Raw genomic sequence first — 19335 nt, 5'->3', positions numbered from 1 at the left:
ACGGTAGGCCTTGTAATTGGGTAGTGGGTTGTGGATAGTGTATTTATTGATTTTTGTTTGATTTTCTTCTTACTCCTCTCCTGCAGCATCAGGCCATCGGGAGCCCAGGAGAGCACTTGAGGCACAGTCCAGAGTAACAGGGTCGTAGTAAGGTCATTTTATTTCTTCACGTCCTCCACGGCACAGGACTGGCAATATTTTTGGACAGAAAGAAATCGGTTCTTTTGTTTCTCTGGTTTGAAGACATTATTACAGCGCAGCATTATTAAAGCAATAGACGTGGGAAATTACAAGTGCCAACAAAACATGATCTCACCTTGCTTTGATTGAAATGATTCAACATTTGAAAAAAAAGGGGCAGAACTGGATGTATCCAGCTCTGAGGTTGTTATTTATTTATTTATTTATTTATTTATTGGCAAGGTTTCTGTTTTCTCCAAGCTTTCCCAGTCGAGAATTATGGATGCTGCGTTGGCAATTATAATATAAGTTTGACAGCATTTTGAGGGCTAGCATTATGTTGAACAGCAGTCAACAGCTGTGCTGTGAGATTGACTATATTGACATTTCTACGTGATGACAGAGAAGGTTAAGAGCAACAAAAGTCATTCAAGTAGGCTACAGCCACAAAGCATCTGTCACTATATCTAAATGAGCTGCAAATGTGTGTTATGCTTGTAACACATGCAGAACGTGGGCAAAACAAACTCATTAGTGTGGCTACTAGAGAACACATACTTTACTTCTGAAATGTTACACAGAGCTTTAACTTCATATCCTGGAGATAATGTCAGTAATTCAAGTGATATACAGATGTTGCTCATCCTGCGTGAATGTGCCAAACAAAACTCATATGTGAAGGAGTCATTTCTAAATCACATGAGGTGCCATGATGCCGTGCAAACAGGACTTCAGATGCAGAAGATCACGTCTCTAAAAATCTAAAATTGGAAATCAAAACCAAATTCTTGACATTATGATCGGCTGTAACAATTATGTAAGACCAGACTGCAGGTCCTCATGGCTGAACAGATGTCAACATGTGCGTCATGTTAGTAAGGGTGCGCCTTGAGTTTTGGTGAGGATGGCTGAATGTGAGCAACGGTAAATGGATACAATCCTATCAGGATCTAGTTTAGGAGAGGAAGGGACCTAGAAATGAGCCAAACTGTGTTCAAGTTGTGTTTAACTAAACTAAATATGGATTATTACAAACACACTGTTTCAAAAGTAGCAAAAACACAGCGCTAAAACACAAATCGCGTATATGACTAAAAGATTTTGATGCATCAACTTTGTTTAACAATCTCATCGTAGCCGTCTGAATCAAACTGCGAGTTGCCTGGAGATCAGTCAGCACCACTCCAAATTAAGTCCACATAGAGAACAGCAGTACCCCATCCTCATTTGTTCTCACAAGCCTCTACAGGAGTAGATGCTGCGCTTCACAAGCTTTTCAGACAACACGGCAGACAAAGCTGTTTCATGGGGAACCACTGGAGGCTCAATTAATGGCTTTTACTCTGGGAAGCTTAATTACTGAGCTAATTCACATGTCACAGTTAAATAAACCTTGTTATTATAGTGCTCTGTTATACCGAAACAGTGTGAAGGAAAATCTTCATCAACATATGACGACGAATGAATGAAATTAGTTTTCAGTGTGGGAGATTACCAAAGACATGCACACGCGTTCGTACACACAGCAGGGCTTTTGTTATACTGTAGTTAGCGGGGAAAATCTGTTATAGTGCGACACAGTTAAATCTCTCTGGTTGTCATGCCCGGTGAAAATAAATCCTTTCAAACACAATTTTAATTGCATTAAAGGTTTAGTGACTCTGGAGAAAGGTAGTTGATTGCTGAGTCCCATTCTCGGGCCATCAGATCATCCTCATCCGCTTTATTTTAAAGCTCAATAAACACAAAGAATATTTACCACAGAATTTCTTCCATTGAAATCTTCCAACACATGTGTTGGAGCAAAATTTGTTCTCACGGAAACTCTGACACACAGCCCTTTAATCACCTCGCAAGCACTTTCTCATACTCGCTGGGTATTTGTAGCCACTCTGCAGTAGGTCCTGAGGGAACCGATGAGGGATAATCTCTACAAGAAGAAGAGGATGTGCTTGTGTCCTCCTCTTTCCAGGTTCCTCGCCCGAGGAGCAACATCTGCACGGCTCCCCTGTGCAAATACATCACATGCGCCCTTGGATAAATAAATGAAACTGTACTGAGTATTTTTAGAGCTCTAAAAGAAGATTTCTGGTCCCCCGTGGTACAACACAGCTATACACTTAAAGCTTGATAAGTTGCTTTTTCCTGGAAAGTCACTAGTTCATCATGTAACACAACACATAATGAATAATTCTACAATGAACGCATTCATTTTACTCAAAGGTTTACCGCTGTTGTGTCACATTATGGGCCAGATATTTATAGGCACGATATAACCAAAGTTCTTTTGATTTCTAAATAGAAAAACTGTACTGCAGTTTGATTAATGATTTTATATGATTTGGAGTTAGGTTTACATGACCTCTTTGTGTTGTAACCTTGGAAACAGCTTGTCAGTGCCAAAAATAAATAAACAAATAACAAAAAAACATTGTTGAGAAGTGCTGTTTGTCTTTATAATTCTAATCAAATGAATTAATCCATTAAGAAATCATTAAGAAATCAGACTTGTGAAGGCCACAGTGATTTGAAAAGATAAACAAGTAATCTGGGTCTGCTAATTGGAATTTGTTTAGTGATTGTAGTTAAAGAGAAATAAAGATTGATGAAGATATTTAGATTTATATAATTATATTTAGACAAAATAAACCAGAAATAAGCTAGATACATAGGTGTGCAGGGCCAGTGTAGGATTTCCCATAAGTATGATTATTATAAGCTATCATCCATGCAAATATGTCCTTTAGTTTTCAAGTACAAGAGAATAGTATTCAAACTTTTTTTGTATTTTTTTGCAAAAATGAAAATGCATTTTTCCCCAATCCTGTTTTCCTCTGAAGAATTACATTTCTAAGGGATAAACAGGGTGTCTTGTTGTCCTGTAATGTTTCTAAGTGTACATTTTCCTAATCTGTTTTACTGCAATTTCCCTCACAAGCAGCACTTCAGTGACAGAAGACAAAAGAAGAGTAAATTTCTCTTCAGTGGGGAGCTGGAAGTGTTGGTGGAGAAGACACAACACCAGAGAGCTCTCCGCCTCAAAGCAGAGATGTTTTACCAGCGTAAAGAGGCACTCTGGGACGGTGTTGCAAATATACTGAATACATTTGGGCACCAGAGGACTGATTTCAACAAGGCAAATAGTGCTGGAACAGGAGAGGCAGCATAACCAAAGTCAAGCCTGACACAAATAAAGCCTACTGTATGCACGAGCTTCCAGTGGTGGTGGTTCTGTCGGGGGGCCATTTACTCCCAACACACAAAGAAATATGACGTGTTTCTCTTTGTGGCTCTTGATGAATCACATCCACTTCTTCATCTGGTGGCTCAACGTAGGACTGCCCACAAACGCGTCAAATATTGATCCTTAAATGAAATAACCTTGAGGCCTTGATGAGAATGTTCTCCTGAGCCCGTTTCACGTGCTGAATGTTACCTCAGATGATCAGAAAACAAGGTTTGATCATCAAATCAGCAGAAGTCAGACACTGCGCGCAATAAAGATGTTATGTTGCAATTATATAGACATGCAACTAACATCTATCTTCAAGATCAATTTATGTGTCAGTTATATTCAGCCATAGTTTACTCTATTAAATTTCGGACAAGAATAAACGCCTTGTGCTAGTAACTAAAGTACTAACACAAGTACTAAAAGTACTTTTTGGATATAAAATGTCATAACTTCATCATTTTATCTTGTCAGACATTTGTGTAAAATGTTGTCATAATAAGGCTACTAAATTGTTGAGTAATGGCAAAACACCTAGTGACCTTGACCTTTGACCTCTGACCACCAATTGACCATCTGTGCAAAATTTGAAGACTTTTCCTCAAGGCTTTCTTGAGATATCGCGTTCACAAGAATGGGACGGACAGACGTACAACCCAAACAGTAAAAATACCCCCCAACACTTCCTCCCACAGTTCAAAGTGACATCTTCAACTTTCTTGTTTTGTCTAACCAACGGTCAAAAACCAAAAGATATGCAACTTACAAAGGCATGAAACAGATAAGAGCAAAACTGCAAGTGTCCCGATAAGATTCACCTCTCCACTGCAACAGACAGGAAGTCTGTCAAACAGAAAACACGCCTCGGTCGCAGAAGATGCCCTTTTACAGACAGTGATAACACCTTTGCCAAGGCTCGACCTGGTGCGCTGCAGTAACACAGAGCCTGAAGAGAGCAGGTGGAAGCAATGCTGCTCATGTAGAATCACAAACGTACACGTAACGAAGGAGGTAAAGTCTCAGCTCATTGGAATTTGAATTCATCATTTGAGAAATATCTTTACGGTTTACGTGCCAAATATGCAAATTAAATTAATACATGATGTATAATGAAATGTTGGCAGAACATACTCAAAACCAATGGTGACATTACCGTAATATGTTAGAGAGATTCCTGAGTGAGGATTGGATTGTGTCTAAAAGAGGCAAAGTTCAGACTGACTGACTCCTACCTTAGAGAAATAGTCAGCCTAGATGAATCAAAGACAGTGAAAATTTGATGGAGAAAAGTGAAGAACTGCTGCCCACAGGCAGATAAAAGAGAAAAACAGATTTTTTCTTTCCTGAGAAAAACAGCCGACAAATGATCAGTCCGAGTCCTGAGATGGATACAAACAACAACCTCTGCCTCAGCAATAGCCCCTTGTCTCCTGAGGAGACTGAACACCACCATCAGAAGTGAAGGGGACAGCTGACAGAACAAAGTGGCAGTTAAGTACTCTAAACCATTGTACTGGATTTAAATAAACTGCAAACAGCCCTGTTTTAGGATTGATTCACTACAATTTACCACATTTCCTGGTGTGCACGAGAAACAGCAACTCTTAACCCACCACTCAAGCTATTTCTATTCATCCATCAGTATAACAAAACATGGCACAAATAGACAAGATACAACAGTGAAACATAACAAGCCTCCAGCTTAAACCAAAAAACAGACAATAAATCACACGTCAAAATCTGAAAAGAAAGCCACACAAGACACTCTGCACCAGTAGATTCAGAAATTGATCTGAAACACAAACATAAGCTTGATATTTGCAACCAATAACCAGTGAACGCAGTGGGCCAAGTTACATTTAAATGATAATAATCATTATTAGTAATAAATGGAAGAATGATAATACGGGAAAATCTCCTGATAAGAACTCATCTGTTGTCTCAGGCTGTTGAAGACAAGCAAGTCTAGTATCTGATAAAGTGTGACTTAACAAGATGATGTCAGTCACAGCATATTGTTGTTGTTACAAGCGTCTGATTTGTCTTCATCAATTTATCAGGACACCTTTAAGTATTATGCCATACACTATTAAATTAAAAATGCATTCCTTTAATTCTCCTATTGTGTTGCCTCCTTTAGCAAAATCTCCATAAAATGGAAACTAAATGAATCCAAAGTCAACACAGCCTATGCTTTCTAACTGTATGTTTGCATATTTTTCCCTCAACAGTTACAGTGCTGATTATTTTGTGTTATATAACTTTCGCATTTGAAAAAGGTGGACTACTTTGAGTTTTCTTTTCTTTACAAAAGCCGTCTGTGTTGCTGCTGTGGGTTGTTTTGCTTGACTTCTGGAGATCTGCAACACAAGCGAAAGTAGCCAGACACAGTATACTGTTCATGAGACAGCCTTCGCATATTACTCATATTCCTCAATGTTATTCCTTTCAGATAACTGCACTGTGTCATCTACGAGATAACAGTTAAAAAGGCCTGAAGCTTTCTTCATACACACACTGCAGAGGAGTCGAAAAGTTCTCAATATTTACAACTTTGGGTATGTGTGTGAATTTTAATAACCGACAGAGGTAGTTTTAGGGTCTCAGCCCCTAATGAAAATGCGCCTTGCAAAAGTGTTTAACTTCCCCGTTAATCACTCATTAATTTGAATAACAATATATGCATTTTTCTATACTTATTTTAATTTACAACAATTCGTAAATAACATGAGTTTTACAAAATAAATGCACAAAATTTGACTTATAAGTCCGAGAAGAGATATTTTTTGACACAAATTGCCTGTGACTCATTGCCAAACACATCAAATCAGGTGCACAGTAAAATTGATTTGATCCAGCCTGCTCAGTGAGAACATTCAGCAATTTTATTTGCTCGTGTTTTAACTTACTGGAGTTTCTCTGCACCATGAAATCCTAAATTCACAATAGCTACATCTTGCCTGCTTAGTCAAGATGGTCAGGAAGTGTAGAACAGTGCTTGTTTTCTATTTACAAGCGTTTAAGCATTTTTTTTTAAAGATCTAACATTAGAGAAGGCTAAAAATCATATCAGAAAATAATAATAATAATAATAATAATAATAATAATTATTATTATTATTATTGTGCTTATGGGTGCTGAGACAAGATTTATCACGAACGATTACCAAACAAGTTTTACTGTCCATGCCTGTTAAACTGAGCTCACGCATATGCCCAGTAAATACAGGATATCCCTAAGCCTAACTAACCCTGGTACTGACTCTGGAACAAGTGCTAATAGAAATACAAGAGTACTATAGAACTGTTGCTGTTTCCAGTCCAGTTGTCATTTCAGGGTCATTCTGTTCATATTTGCTAACGCATGTTTGACTTTCAATTGCAGCCGGCACACTCCCATGAATATGAAGAGGACATATGCAGCAGATTTCTCTTGTGTGAAACTTCAGAGGAAGAAAAATGTAGCAAACAGAACTGAGAAAATAACATCCATCAAAGCTTGAGTATTCAATCAAGCTTTCAGAATTGAACCAAGAGATATTTTGGTGCTAAACGCTGCAGGGACCATCCCAGCTTCGGCTGCAGCGAAGTAAAATGACTTCAAAGGTAATATTTACTTGATGGTTGATAATGACAGCAGTCTTTCAATGGCTGCAAGGCACAGAGACTGTCTCTCTTTTTACAGATAACATGACCATAAGACCATGCCTTCTATCTTATCCCCGAGGGCATTGTAGTTTTTCTGAGCGTAGAGAAAAACAGAAATTGGAAAATGGAATTGAACCATTGCCAAAACTTTCACTTCCACAGTGTTATTAAAACTGCATTGACTAAACTTGCACTCTTATAAAACTGGACTCACGATGCTCATTTAAAAGAAATGATCGAGATCTTTCTTGTCTAAACATGGCACCTACATAATACAACTGGACTACCGACAGCTAAGTCCGAGCAACCTGATCGCATCAATCTGTGTACAACCTCAATATCACACACAGGTCTTTCAGACAGCATGACAAATAGATGTTGGAAAGATGTAGCACAGGGAGTGTTGCTAATTGGGAAGGCTTGGCAAAGATGTCAACCAGATGCTAATGTCTCTGAAACACCTTCCCAATTAGCAAACACTCCACATGCAACATCTTTCCAACATAACTTCTATTTGTCACAGCAAAGTCTGAAAGACGTATGTGTGCTATATGGGAAGAAACACAACTTTACACTTTCAAATGGTATGCATACGGGTGATTGGCCACTGCTTCTGATTAAGAGCAGATCTATTGTCAGACGACCTTTATCATCACCCATAGTCAGGCGGTCACAAATCATTGTGTGGCAAAAATAAACATGTAACAGTTGCAGTTTGGACCCATCCATTGACCACCCTACACGCACCTTTCTCACTCTTTATATTTAGTCACCAGACATTTTTTATGCGTAGAAATTGGACACAACTTCATTGACTTTGGTGGTCTAAAGTCGTCTTATTTGTATAAAGATTTAAGCAGCTGAGCTTGTTGCTGCACACTTGAAGCAAACCGTGATGTTTCACACAGACTTTCAAAAAACCTTTTTCACATGTACTAGTGCTTGCCAAGACGCGTAAACAGACTTGATGTGCAAAATCAGTGGAGAAACAGTGACCTTTGGGTCAAGATTGTCATTTGCTTTGCTGACTGTGTGTCAGCTCTTTTTTTTACGTTCCTCTATTAAACGACCTAAATGAGACGGGTCAAGGGGTGCTGCAAAGCCAACCCTACCACTCTGGCATAACAGAGCGTGTAATTCACGGGAGAGCACATTGACATCTGACCGCTTCCTGAAGCCTGTGGACTAATGACAGTAATCTGTAAAATTATGGAGGATAACACTCAATCAGAGGCACACGACCCTCCTCTCCCTGGCATTTTACTTTCCCTCCATATCTTCGCCCTTACTTCTCGAACCAGATCCACTGAAAATCTCATATCGCTGCAGCATGTCTCCTCTTTGTTTTGCTTTGTCACGCTGTTATTTTGAATGTCAAAACAGCAGATCTACAATCGCATTTCCTCAATAGTACTAGTCTTTTCAGACATTTTCCAAGAGTCTTATTGCTTCACATAGAGGAGAGGATGATTGAACATAGTATCTCTACAGCCCCTTTATAGTCTACATTTCATTTCAAAGCCCTGAGGGGAAAAAAAGCGGTTCAAAGGGGCTGAGGACATAATGAGTGACAGTAGTCGCTGCCAGTACGAACAATCAAGGTGTCACTCAAGCAACAACAGTCTTTACACAGACTTATTCAACCCTGACAAATGAACACAGACTGTTTGAAAGTCACTGAGCTGAATAAAGCAGTTAAGTCCTAAGCTTCTTTCTTTTTTTTTTTTTTTATCTTTCCCATTTTCTTTAGTCAGCTCACTGAGGTCCTAAACCTCTGCACCTTGGTTAGGTGCCCCCACCCTGTTGTTGGACTCATACTTGAATGGTTCAAAATTGCCTCTTGGATTGCTTTTCAGAAAATCCCTCAAGAGGACACAGGAGCAAATTCATTTAATTTGCATGTCTATCTCAACAAAGGACTCGACCAAATCGTTGAAATATTGTAACCGGCATAAGAGAATGAGTGTGTGTGTGTGTGTGTGTGTAGGTGTTATTTTCTTCTCAATAGCAGAAACACATCACAGACAAACTGACTTGAGTTTTATGAATGCAATATGTAGTCCTAATAGAGCACTAAGTGGAGATTTCAAAGTATTTCCAGGTTGTTTTTGACCGCAAGAAATACATTTCTTTTCTTATTCCAACCAGTTTTCCATATTTCTAAAAGTCTGAATGTATTACTGGTGTGATTCCTGAGAGAGTCTGCAGCCAGCAGCTAAAAACATATACACGGATCATGAAGTGGATTGAACTTGCTCCGGCGCATCCCATGGACGCTCAGATTGGGAGCCAAGGCTATGGTTAATTTAGTTGGGGTTTTTTTGGCATAACGAGATTGTTTCCAGATTAATATTAATTTTAGAAAGTCTGGACAACAAAAAAACACATTAAATGTGATTCAAATTGGATGTCTATAGATGCGTCTCAGTCCGGACACTCTGGCCGCACAGATTTCAAAGTGTCTTTTCTGTAACTTGAAGCACAACACACAAATCTGACATAAATGACAACTTCAAGTCCAGAGCCATAGAAGTGTGGCTGAGCAGAATCTGTGCTGCTACTAGCCCACAACACAGAGAACAACAGTCCATCGGCGGTCACGCTGAAGGAAACTGTCTGCTCTGCGACAGCGTGACTGTTCTGAAAGCGAGATAATGGCCGTCCATTTCTCATGCTAAAGCAGCATCACCAGCGAACGCAGTGACCGATGCCTGCAATATGTTGGTGTTGTCTGGACACAAAAATCCACTCTGATCACTTACAAATAAAAGTGTGGACACTTCGGATCTGATTTGAGAAACTAATCTGATTTGCCTGCGGTCTGACCATAGCCTCAGAGGGCAGGTCGACATCTTGAGCTCTTTATCACATTCCTCAGACGTGTTTGCGTTGTGGCCGGATACATTGTCCTGCTGGGGGGGTGGTGTGCTTGGTCTGCAACTGGATTTGGAGGGGTGATGCATGTCAAGTGGCATCCACATGACTGCCAGTACCCAAGGTATCCTCGCAGAATGTTGCACAATAACAAGATGATTAATGTTCTTCACTTCACCTGTCAGTCCTTTATAATGTTGTGACCGATCGGTGTTAAGAGACTACAGCCACAATAGTTTATTTACAGGGCAACTCCAGTGATTTTCTTTGCTTGCAAATGTTTATTTGTTATGCACTAATATACCAAGGAATATATGAAAACCTGCTTGGCAATAAACCTGTAACCGATTTGACATATTTTTACTGTATCAGCATGACAAAATACAGGATAAACAAGTGAGCAAAACTAAATAATACACAATCACAGACTAATAACATCAAAGAAGACAGCCTACATCTTTTAAGCATTGGCTCAATCCTCACATCCTAAGTGATTGATAAGATGGCCACTGGCACACAACAATCTGTCCCATATCTAAAAATAAATACCCTTCTTATATTGTAATCACACCCCACTGCCTGATCTTGATTCAGAGCGACAGTGCAACACAAGATAAAGTTTAAATCAGATCAATCATATGTAGATGTGACATTTAACACCAACAGTAGATTCCCAGCTGCAGGAGGATGAAAGTCATGTTTGAACATTTGACGGGCACACTCCACAGCCTCCTGTGGGAAGAATCAGCTCGCAGGGTACCGTGATGCAACATACTTGATAAAAGAAGGCCACTCGTTTTGTATATTAATATAATAAATTGGTGAAAAATACAAAATAGCATATCCGAGATATTGCGCTCACTTCATTATTCTGAATCTTTCTCGGCTTTAGAAGAAACAACACCTGGTAATTGAATATCTAAGGCCTGCATTAAAAATGTGAGTGTTCACTCTCATTTTTATTGCATAAAGATTATAAATGTTTTTCATATTCATTTTTTTCACACAATTTTAATTCCAAGCAGTGTCTGTTGTTTGTGATTACCAGACATCAGAAAAGCGGATTAGGGAGAATAAGTGGGATATTTTATCAGGTGTGAACCACATAAACAAACAAAAAATGACTGATAGTGAAAGGATAAAACACAAAAACACAAAAAAGGAGCTTTCAGCAGCTACACAAAAAACAGACATGATAACCAACTGGTTTGTATTTTGCTAGTAACTAAAGTACAAAATCCTGTGACATGAATCTGACTGATTTTTAAGGAATGATGAGATTTTGGATATGTCAAACTTCACTAATCATGAACCAAAAAGGAATAAATTGGGTAAATTTGACCTGCTAAATTTGGTGTCTTACAAATGAGGAACCACAATCAGAACAATAAGAACTGCTTGATTTTTGACCTATGTGACTAAACTGGACCTGATAAGAGAAAATATCCATCATCGATAGCAAGCAGGGTTACGCTTCTCGTCAGAGATTTATAATGTTATCTGTGAGTCATATTATTTGAATGGTTATCAGAATCAATTGTTTATGATGAAATGTTCAGACATGGATTCCATGTTTAAAGCATGTTGCAATTATTTTGGATCTTTTATTTGGATCTCAATTTATGCCACTATGCAATTTATTTTTAAAAAAATGACGTCAGTGGGTTCGAATGACAAAGAAAATGGTCAGTGAAAGCAAAATGCCACAGCAGGTGGCAGCAGAAAGGTTTTTGACTGAATATAAATGAGACAGATATGTACAGGTTGGACATTTTCAAAAGTTCCTGTCTGACAGAAGCTTTATACGTTGACAGTTTGCTAATAAATCGCCTGGCCATGTGGTCAGCCACATGGCTTGATCCCTGCACCTCATTAGTGTCATGAATTACAACTGAAAGAGACAAAAGAAATATGTACAACTTCTGAATACTTGAACACAAGTCAAACAGTTCTGCGTGAAAAGCATCCTCGGGGACTTTGAATTTAATTTCAGTTTCTCTTCTGTATGCATCCTACCCCTACCAATGGGAATACATCGTGTTCAAGTGCTCTTTCTTCTTGATAGGAATATTCAAAAAGTTATAAACCACCAGAATAACCAGGCAGCATATGACACTGCCTGCATTACTTTGTCCAGCGTAACAAACGCCACAACCTTTTCTGACCTTTCTGAATGTACGTCACTGTTAGCTAAAAGTCTGCATGTTTAACAGGCCCTGCGGACTAGCATCTGTGCACTGCTTTGCATCACTCTTATGTAGACGACACTAATAAGCATTGAGATAGGCAGCACCTTATGCCGCAAAAACGAGGCTTCATTTTGTATCGTGCTGAGGAAGACTTTATGATCACTTTACCATGTGTTTCAGTTGCTAAAAAAGGCCATTTCTGAGGAACAAAGGAAATCTTGCTTTATATTCAGCCCAGAACCTCTGTGCTGGCAAGAAACTTCAGTGCCCCCAAGCGAACAAATGTTCCATCGTCTGTCTTTCACAAACCTTTAGATCTCTGTGAATGTCAGCAATATTATCCTCACTCCCAAGTCCCCAATCCAGTCTGAAGGCCTGGCCACCGCACTCCAATCAAATCTCAAGATGCCAAGGTGTCTGTGATGTAGCCCACCACCAAAACGCCAAGGCACTGAAGAAAAACACTGGGGCGATCGATGGTCTGACTAGGCAAATATCAAGGCTGACCATGGGGCAGCGACTCAAAGTGTCTGACAGACAGAAATCATTCTGCCATAACAAGCCAGGCATGCTAAATGCTGATGAGCTTGTTTGAAAAGGTCTCACCACTTGGGATATTCAAAGTGTCAGCCATCAACAGCATGCTTTATTCACTAAAAGAAACCCATTTAGCACTGGGTGTTCTGTTAGGCTGCTTCTATTAAATGTGAGCCATATTTTAATTACAAACTGTAGTGTTTCATAAAATGTTCATAATGCTTACAGGGCATTTGTCTCTGGAAATACATTTCAAATATGGCTAAAATCAATTTTGGTCTTTCTCTTCAACTAATGTGTCAATTCCTTTCAGCAATTTTATTTTAACTGACTCTTCAAAACGAGTTCATCAGTTTCAAAGACATTTCAATTTCCACTAAAACCTGAACTCCTTCCATCCTTCAGTCTTAACCGACCATGATTACATTTCATCTTCCACCGACACGTTAACTTTCCTCATTGGTTCAACTTCGAGACACATTTTAACTTCCTTTCCTGCTTGCAATTAACTGATGCTTCAGCTGACACTCAACCTTGGTTGGTTGGTTGGTTGGTTGGTTAGAAGGATTACACACAAAAACTGCTGAACAGATTTCCACAGAATTAGGATCACTTTCTTTAACATCGCAAGATAAGGCATTTTTTTCATTTATCAGGGTAAAATTCCTGGATTTTGAAAATCTGACATATTTAGGTGGCTGGTATTTATGAGTGACTGCAATCTGATGCTGATCCAAATGAAAAAACAGATCTAGCAGGTTTCAATTTTTTCTTGATATTGAATTAACTTAAAAGAATTAAAGGGGACTGTTGGGCCTTGGCGAAAGTACGTGCTCTTCTGAGTGCCATTTAGTTTCAGAAATGAAATGTGGGGCAGGTCCTTTACTTGGCTGTTTCAAATGCTCCAATTTCAAAATTGAGTTTTTTTCCAGTCAGTTTGATGACTGGGAAAAGCATAGATTTGCTTGAAAACATATTTTTCCTGTCACTCTTTGAATGGTGATATGTGAATGTATTCAGTAATATCAGGATTCATTTCTCAGACTTCATAGCTCACTGCCTCCCAGAGAAGTCCAGGTTGTTTTTAGATGAATGCTGTGATGGAAGAGAATGAATCTCCAGGAGGCAACACTGTGGATGAAAGAACCGAACTTCACTGTGAATTTTTCTAACAAAATTAACTCAAGTGTTGCATAGTGTGGTTTACGACCAAGGGGTGGACAACATCATCCCTGCTGTATTGATATTCAAGATCGTACAGCTGCATTTAAATAACTGCTTGGCTGCCTTAAAATAAATGATCACAGTGTAATACCACTACGCTGTAGAAGCTTTACAGCTGCAAACCCCACCTGCACTGAACAACTGTCCATCTTGAGTTACACCCACAGTTCATTCATGTTACTTACATAATAAATAAAAGGGATTTCCTGAGCCTCTAAACATAACCGCATGGCTTGGAGGCAAGCATCGTACTGGGTTTCGTGGCTGGAATGTGTTCCCAGACCCATGAAATCCTATAATTTTTTCCTTGGTCCAAGGCAGTCAACTAAATCAAATGAAAATACATTTCTTAATTTAGAAGAATCCTACCGACAAACACACAGACAGATGTCTTGTATAAAATCTTATATGCAATATTCTCTGCCATCTCAACCTGCCTTCCTCCAGAACAGGTCAATGATGGCGAGACAGTTTCTAGCTAGCTGTAGGGACAATAAATCCACCCACGTGAGGTATAGTGAAAAACAACATTGGTGACTGTAATCAACACATTTACTGTACACCAGGGGGTAAACCCTCAGTTGATGGAGTTTATTCGATACATGCAGCTAAAACTGTGGAAGTCTAATACAACAGCCTGCAGCAAATTCTTCCATCATCGAGTTTGTAAAGTTCAGTTTTGTTTTTGGACACAACTCTAATTCTGAAAGCGGTTTTGGTCCTGTTGACTCTTATCATTGTACTGAGAGGTGTTTCTAGCATCTTGTCGACCCCACTTGTGGGCCACTATGGGGATGTAGTTTCTAAAGGTAAGAAAGGTTACAAAGTATAGCCTCCAAAATGACCTCAATTCCTCTCCTCTCAAAAACAGTTTCATCATTATAGTTTTATTAAAGCTGCTCGAAAGAAATTCAATTTGTGTTTGATTCTGGTGGCCCCTGTGGACAAAAGCGGGATGACCATCAAAGTACCGTGCTGTACAGATCTTGAACTGGCTAGCTGGTATTTTCTTTTTAATCATCAATCCAGCATAAAAAAATAGGTCTTATCATTTCAATGATGAATACAGACCACCGCTACCTGGTGGTATGGAGAGTTACTTCCTCTCCCACAGTTGGTGGTCGGCTGAGCTCTGCGGTGTGTTAAAGTGCAGCTTTTTGGACGAGACACAGCCGACATGAGGCGATGCAACAGTTAGTCTTCATCGTCACTAGTTCTTTGATGTCGGTTTGGTGTGTCTGGACCCTAAATTTCATGACTTATCAAACCTGGATAATTCTGAAACTGACCTAGTGACAGGTAATATAACAAACTACTATACTAACAATAACTATGCAGAAATAGCCCATTTTCTCATGGATAGTTTTTTTTGCTTTTGTAGGTCATAGAGTCATCAGTATTTCGTAACTAATATATTTGAAGTACAATTTATTTCAGGACTGTTAAACTGTATTAAGAAAAAATCTGTATACTTTAAAATATTAATCTACGTATCAAAAGTTGAGAAAATCACCAGTACATCAAAATACATCAACTTGTTGAAGCTGTTACTATACCCGATTCAACAAGAATCTATTTATTTTACAGACTTTTTGTTATAGGGACCATTAATTATATTAAAATATGTGGATCAACACATCTATAACTAACAACAGCCAGTAAGTGTAGAAACAAAGATCTGAAGAAGATGGGTTGATGATTGCTGGTGAAGGAAACTGATGTCCAGTTTGATGACTGTGTAAGCTGACCTTTCAGACAGGCTAAGTGCCGCTGGAGCAGAGCCAGATTGAAACAGCATCCAAGCAGATGGTATGGTCAGCCAGACAGGACACACAAACACATTCCTCCAGCAGAGGCAGAGTGATTGAGACAACCTGCGGTGTCGCCACCTGTTTTAGTGCCCTGCATAATCAAACCACTTCCACAAAACTCTCTCCTCGTCACAATGTCTCACTTTCCCAGCATCCCTCGAGCAACACACAGTGAGATCGTTTATCATCAAGTGCTAAAAGGAGCTCAAATAGTTCTCTTTCTTTCTTCTCCTTTGTCTTCCAAGTTCACCCTACATCTCCTTTCCAATCATAAATCTCTTCCTGCCGTACTACCTAACACACACCTACCTCCTAACCCTCCAGGGGGTGCCACAAAGAAGGCACGAGGAAGTGTAAAAAACGATTTCATGCGCTCAGCTTTTCACTGAATTTTACTTTGTGCTGCCTGAAAACACACAGTATGACTCAGACGTGCACGTGACGATCATGGGGTTAGATATTGATCTTTTACTTGCTGCCGCTTGACGTATGCCCACCTTGGAGTTAGCAGTGATTCATTTTATTACAACACACACACACACATCTCACATTTCTTCTGTTTTTCTCCCACTAAAATAAGCACACAGGCACTAACTCACAATGGTTATCTATGGCACCTGGCTCCGTTTGAAATATAAAATATCATTCAGAAATGACGTAAAATATTGTGTAGCTGGTCATGAACCTAGTCAAAACAGAAAACACTGAAAGCAATCTGGATCTGAAAGCTGACTTCTACAAAGGTTTTAATGATGTTCTGTGTGCCGGCTCACAGTTTCTCAGCAGCCGAGACACTGTGAGAACACTGAACACCCCCATGAGAAAAGTATGTGAGGAACTTGAGGTGAGATGATGTTGATGATGGGTGTGTGAAGATACACTTTGTTTCACTGTGAGGCGAACGCAGTAACGTAGAGAGGTTAATCTACAGTTTATCTACTATTTTATGGTTATCATTAATCACATTTCTCTGACTGAAGCATTTGCCTTTTCTTGCGAGCAAATAATTGGGCCGGCACTTTACATCACAGCTCACTGTGCAGCCCTGATTATTGGTTAAGAGTTTCCAGGCAACAAGTCACAGTATAGTTTGTACAGTGTCACCTTGAAACAAAGGGGAATGTTCGGAGCATAAGGGAGGATGAATTTCAGCATTATAATGTGATTGTTATTTTATTATTATTAGAATTTTCATGTGATTTTGAAGGTATTACACTGATAGCCTATAATATTGTGAAAACAACATATATATATTATCATTATTGTCAGGTTGCCCCATTAATGTCACAAAATATTGCACTGATATAACCATTTTATCACTTTTAGCAGGTTATCATCAGGGGCGCCTTCATTATTTTTTTTTATAGAGGTGGCCAGAAGGGGCCACTGTAAATCACGGGGTTGGGGGTTGCATTGCCGGATGGTCACAGTTGGCTGGCTTTCTATACCTTTCTTATTTTCATCTTGTTTTCATTATTTATTGTAAATAAATATTCCCTAATGTAACATATCAGATAAAAGCATATTAAGCAGACAGAACTCGTTGCTGAGTAGCATATTATGCATGTGCAACTCAATAGGGGAAGGGGGCAGGGCACTTGAGATGAGAGCGGCCGGCACTCACGAGTGGGGGGGCCAGTGGGGTGGCCAACAATTATATGAGGGAGGTCCACAATCATTACTTTGGTCATGACTTTGGTAATCACATGGTAATAATTGCTTAATTGCTCTCTGTTTATTATCAAACCCCACTATTACTATGTTATTACCGAGCTGCAATGCAAAGTGACACCATGTTGAGTAGCTGAAAAAAAATCTTTAAAGAATATATGCATTGACACGAAATTCAAGCGACTGTGATTGGTAGAAAAGAGAGCGATAATACCAGAATGTGGCGCTGTAGCGGTCTGACAACTTTAATAAGTCTCAGAAAGATGGAGAAATACGTCCTGTAGGGGAACGAGGCAGTGACCGCGTGTGTGACTTCAGGAAAGGAATAGACCTTATAGCCCGATGTCTCATATCTCTTTAGGACCTCCTCGTCGACCTCATTTTCTCCCTCGCTCAGAATACTGCCGACAGCGTAGCGGCAATGTGGTTCACGTATCTGGAAAAAAAGAACAGATGAACAATTAAATACAGATTGATAAGCGAGAGCATATAAACAAGATAAATACATAGAACACCAGCCATTGGGAGCAATTATAGGTTCAGTAAGGACACTTCGCCGGGGATCAAACCACCAACCTTGCGATTAGTGGAAGACCAGCTTTACCTCCTGATTCACAGCCATAGTCTTACCAGCATTTGACCTTTTCCCGCATTATACTTGTTCCAAATGCCATAATTATATAGAGCCTCCAATGAGACAACAGCAGCACTGACAGAAAGATTAATGCTCTCAAGCAGAAAATGCTACTTGGCCACATTGTAAATCACTTTTTCTATAAAAAAAAAAAATGGGGGGAAAACTCTGAAATGCCACCATCAACACTTCTAAAGCACCTGTCTCTGAGGACTGACGAGTCATAACCCCTAGACTGTAATGTAAGGCAAAAAATGCAGAAATACAGTGGGATATATACAAAAAAGATATCTCCTCTGATGTTGGCCAGGTGTCAAATTCAAAGAGAAATATGCTCATCAGTCAGAGCTCTAATTGGAGCATTTGGCGGCGAAGCAATTATTGCTCCTTCCTCCATTCTGAGCACCCTGCTGCCCATTAAAAAAGAGGGAAAGGGAGACACTCTTTACAAATGAATACTCCTGGGACATCCAAGACTTTCTTCCCACTGTGCTGAGCTGAGCACCACTGAAGGCTCGTGTAATAAATACGCCGGAATGGTCCAATTTGTTCATAAACCTATCAATGCTACGCTTCAAGCACAGCCAGTGTGTCTGAGAATGCCCATTTTCTCCTTCTGCTCCTCAACACGCAAGGCCAGTCATGGGTAGGAGTGTGTGTGTGTGTGTGTTCTCCGTGCACTGCGGACTAAGCTAATTTTTAGAAGTTTCAAACACACAGAAATACTGCAAGAAGTGAGAAATCTGCAAAATCTGGTGTAAGATTTTTTTGGCATCAGCAGACGAAGAACTGATGATCCTATCTGGAGTATTTTTATGAATATGTGTGTATTAGTCAACTTACTGGCTATTCAACTCCTCCCAGCGATAGCCAGGTATCTATCCATCCATCCATCCATCCATCCACCAAATTATGCTACATTTTTGTTTATTTAACTGTAATTTCTTTCGGCTTTATGGCTGATACACTATGGCAGAAATACTGTCATCAGCATTGGAGAAGAGCGCAGGTGTTTTGGATTAACAGCAGCAGACTTTGAGTCCATCATGACCCACAATGTCTTTCGATCATCCTGACCAGCCGGACCGCCCCAGCGAGGAAGAGAGTCAGAATAAATCCAGTAAATCCAGAATAGTTTAAGGCTGCTCCTGGCTCTGGCTATTGTCCGGTTGCAGGAAAGGGTAACGGACAAACGGAGTGTTATGCGCACAGGGACCTGTCTCCACCACAACATCTCGGATCAAGCTGTTGCACTCGACGGGCGGACCATGTTCTGAGCCGACAGAGCGCAGGACTACGGTGGGACAAGGAGAGGTGGACTCTGTGTTTATAACAT

At 39.7% G+C, this 19335-nt stretch overlaps 1 protein-coding gene across 2 annotated transcripts in view; it reads right to left on the bottom strand.

The window, feature by feature from the left end:
* The window catches only part of tex264b (testis expressed 264, ER-phagy receptor b), a 30327-nt gene that overhangs the window by 5588 nt on the left and 5404 nt on the right, over positions 1–19335 (bottom strand). Inside the window, exon 2 of one of the 2 annotated variants that reach the window (XM_084349381.1) lies at positions 17697–17801. In XM_084349381.1, coding sequence (XP_084205507.1) covers positions 17697–17801 — 105 coding nt within the window. Of the gene's footprint in view, positions 1–17579; positions 17802–19335 lie in introns of both variants that reach the window. The other variant, XM_084349380.1, reaches the window with a different exon arrangement.

This window comes from Pagrus pagrus (genome assembly GCF_965226575.1).
Source record: "Pagrus pagrus genome assembly, chromosome: 3".
Classification (NCBI taxonomy): Eukaryota; Metazoa; Chordata; class Actinopteri; order Spariformes; family Sparidae; genus Pagrus; species Pagrus pagrus.
Note: the sequence above shows the minus strand (reverse complement) of the source record. Positions and strands in the feature narration are given on the sequence as shown.